Source organism: Vigna unguiculata, chromosome 6 (genome assembly GCF_037176805.1).
Source record: "Vigna unguiculata cultivar grain cowpea cultivar isolate G323 ecotype 2 chromosome 6, ASM3717680v1, whole genome shotgun sequence".
Classification (NCBI taxonomy): Eukaryota; Viridiplantae; Streptophyta; class Magnoliopsida; order Fabales; family Fabaceae; genus Vigna; species Vigna unguiculata.
In genome coordinates, this window is record NC_140797.1 from 47,848,124 (window position 1) to 47,851,507 (window position 3,384).

Below are 3,384 nucleotides of genomic sequence, written 5' to 3' on the forward strand. Positions count from 1 at the left end.
AGTCTTCAGTAACTAATGACTTCTGGACACAGTTAGCATCTTCTATTGAGAATTGACAATGCCATTTAACACACTGATTCATGCGTGGTTTAGTATCATTTGGTTTTGACAGAAAATATGGCTGGCTATACTACACTCTTACTAATAATACAATCATGGATGTAATGGATTTTAATGTAATGAAGAAAAAAAAAAGTTATGTAGAGATTTTCACTGCTGACAGTGATTACAGAGATATCATTAATGTTTAAAATAAAAACTAAATTGTTATTAAATATAGTTTATTTATTTTTTAATGGTTAAAATAATTTTCTTACTTCAAATTGATATTCTAAATCAGAGAGAGAGTAAGAGAGCAACAAGTAATTTTATAATCTGATCGAATGTTTCATGCATGTTACTTAATACAGATGGTGGTGAATTTTTGAACCGTTCCAACCAACAAATTAAACTAGTCCTATATGCCATTTATAATATCTTGCAACAAATCCTTGGTTTGTTGAATTTCAAGTTTTTCACCATCTCTGTCCTGAACAATATGGAAATCACAGTTAAATAATTGAAGTGAATATTATATCATTGTCAAGATTTGGAAGGTACATGTGAAATATTTACAGATGAACCAAAGTTCATCTTCAAGTATCTTATTCTACCTATGATGAAATCATATTCATTGAGAATCAAAATAGTAGTTTGAGTCATATCTTATCACCTGTATACAACTTGTAATAAGAAAGGCTCCTTTTGTGGTTGTGAGATTGGTGTCTATGAGTTCAATGCTGAAATTATTGAGAGCTTCCATCAATTTTCTGAATCTTCCTTTTCTCTTCTCAATGATGATCTTAACCCACAGTTTATTACCGTCTATCTGTGCCACTCTAACTTCTTCCTGCAGAAACTAACAAAACAACATTAGTAACTAATAGTTGTACAGGTTTTTTTTTCAATCAAATCATATATGACCTGTATCCCCAAATCCTTCATATCTTGTGCAGCATCAATTTCATCTATTTTTGTCTCTGCTGTTTCCTCTGAAGTTGCTTCTATTTGGTGAAGCTCTTGGCTGAGACTCTGGACTTTGTCTTGAAGCTTCTCAATGTAAGTGATAGCATCTTCAATGATTGTGGCTTTGTTCATCTAAAACCAAAATTAGAGTCTATAATCAGGTTACATTGCATCCCTAAAATTGAATGAACAATGAGATCAAGAAGAAGGATCATGATATAAGAAAGTGAAGAGTTTAGGTAGTTGCATTTGTGATGATAGGCACTATAGCACGCAGCATCAAGAGTCTGCTACTGAGCTTCTCCCTCCTCCTCCTTTCAGTCTCAAGATTCTTTGATTTGAACTCTCTGGTCTCATCATCATAGTTCCTCTTCCTACCCATCCCTTGCTTGCTAGAACCATTTTCAGTAGCAAGAGAAAACTCTTCCATAGTAACACATAACCAATCCTCATCTTCATACTCCATTTGTGGGGGTGGAGGGTGGGTTTTGATCTGAGGAAAGGGATGTGTTTGAAGGCTTTGTAAAGTGAGCATTTGTTTGTGGCTATATAAGTGGTTCTCATAGAGGCATCATGTCAGAGGAACAGAAGAGAAAGAAAGTACATTGATGCATGTTTTGAGGGTATTCTTTGGGTGTGGTCCCAAGTTAGTTCTGGTATGTTTCTTATCACACATATTTGTGTTAGGCTGTTTAAATGTTTTTTCTGCTTTTTAGAATCTTTCTAACTGATTTTCTTTTTCTACAATCTTCCTAACAGAGTGTGAAAATGCCACTACAAATGACATAGAAAGTCTTCCTAATTTTTTTCGTTGATTTTCACTTCTTATTTATACTGTGGTGGAATCCAAAATGCTTAAATTGGTTAAAAATAATAATTTAAGCATGTTCTGCCAAATAACAAATAAATTTGGGTATATAACTTTTCTTTTGCGATTTGTAAGGCCTTTTGAAGTTGGGCTTTCTGACAGAAAATGAAATATCACGAGACATGTTTAATTATTTAGGACTAATTTTATATCCTTGATTGAATTGAAGTAAAGTATATTAAGTTTTTCAAAATGATAGTTTTGAGAACCAACGCAATACACAATGTGATGTTTTTATGATTAATACTTTATTCATTCTAACTTTTGTATTTATTGCTGTCCTCATTCCATAGATATTGTATCTTTTTTCTTTGTTTTCAATTCTCTCCTCTTTATTAGATAACTTTACTCCGCACTTACTAATTTTCTCACCATAAGGGTGATATAAAAATTTACCTCAATAGTTTAGTCTAGTTCTTCTATTAATTAAAGTGATAGTTATTGACTAAAGTAAATTCTGCCCATTCGATAAGAATTTTTTGTACAGAAATAAAAAAAATACAATCTTAAAAGAAATGATGTGACATGCAAGATGAATCCGACAAACTAAAATAGAATAAATTGAGTATTACCGATCTTTTCAATGTATCTATTGGGGAATCAATGTCTTTTATAGACCTTTTCGGCAAAATTATTGGTGATGTCCAAAAGAACACTTAGACATGAAATGAGAGAAACCAATTATTTACAAGCATAAAAATGGAATGTCACAAGAGTGGTACATACTAAAATCTAACAGCTTATCCACTAAAACCTTTTTGCTGTTATTTCTTTCTCGACAAATTCCTCGATAAAATTATTAGTATGATAGAAGAAAATAAAGAGATGAAATAAAATATTTTTTCTTACATGTTAAAATAAATGAGGTTTATAATTGGTTCTGAATTATTAAAACAGACCGACTCTTTTTTACTAATATTGTGAAGAATATACAAAGAATTAATAAAGAAAGTTATATATGAAAATAATGATAAAAGAAAAATAAGACGATTCAGAAAAACACATATAAATTAGTTAGGTAGATAGAGAGTGTTAAATATCTACATTTTGAAAATTTTGAAATTTTTTTAAATTTTTTAAATTATAGGTAGTATATTTTATAAACGGATGAAAATTAAATTATTTGTCTTTTTATTTCTTTTATAAAATACAACCAATTAATGTTAATAGATAATAAAACATAAAATTAAATATATAAAGAATAAAAATATTTAGGTTTAATTAATATTTTAGTCACTATTTTCATCTAAAAATATCAAGTTGGTTCTCAAGTTTTTTCTAGTCTCAATTTGGTTCATACTTTTAAAAAATTGATGCAATTTGGTCATTTTTCTTAAATTTATTAGAGCGGATCAAGGATTTTCATCAAGATTGATATTGAGATTATGTTAATTACACAAACAAAACAAACTATCTTTATTTACAACTTTTAAGTTTAATGAAAGAACATTTATGTGTTTCAAGAAATTTAATGAATATAATCAAATTGTATCAGTTTTTCAAAATTCAAA

General features: G+C 29.4%; 1 protein-coding gene across 1 annotated transcript; it reads right to left on the minus strand.

Annotated features, from left to right (window-relative positions):
- Positions 1-349: 349 nt before the first annotated feature.
- Positions 350-1,624, minus strand: LOC114186874 (transcription factor DYT1). The gene is made up of 4 exons (XM_085675161.1): positions 1,253-1,624; positions 964-1,137; positions 713-889; positions 350-529 (listed from the first exon to the last, which is right to left on the minus strand). The coding sequence occupies exons 1-4, from the start codon at positions 1,538-1,540 to the stop codon at positions 458-460; spliced, it is 711 nt and encodes a 236-aa protein (XP_085531287.1). The 5' UTR covers positions 1,541-1,624; the 3' UTR covers positions 350-457.
- Positions 1,625-3,384: the final 1,760 nt, after the last annotated feature.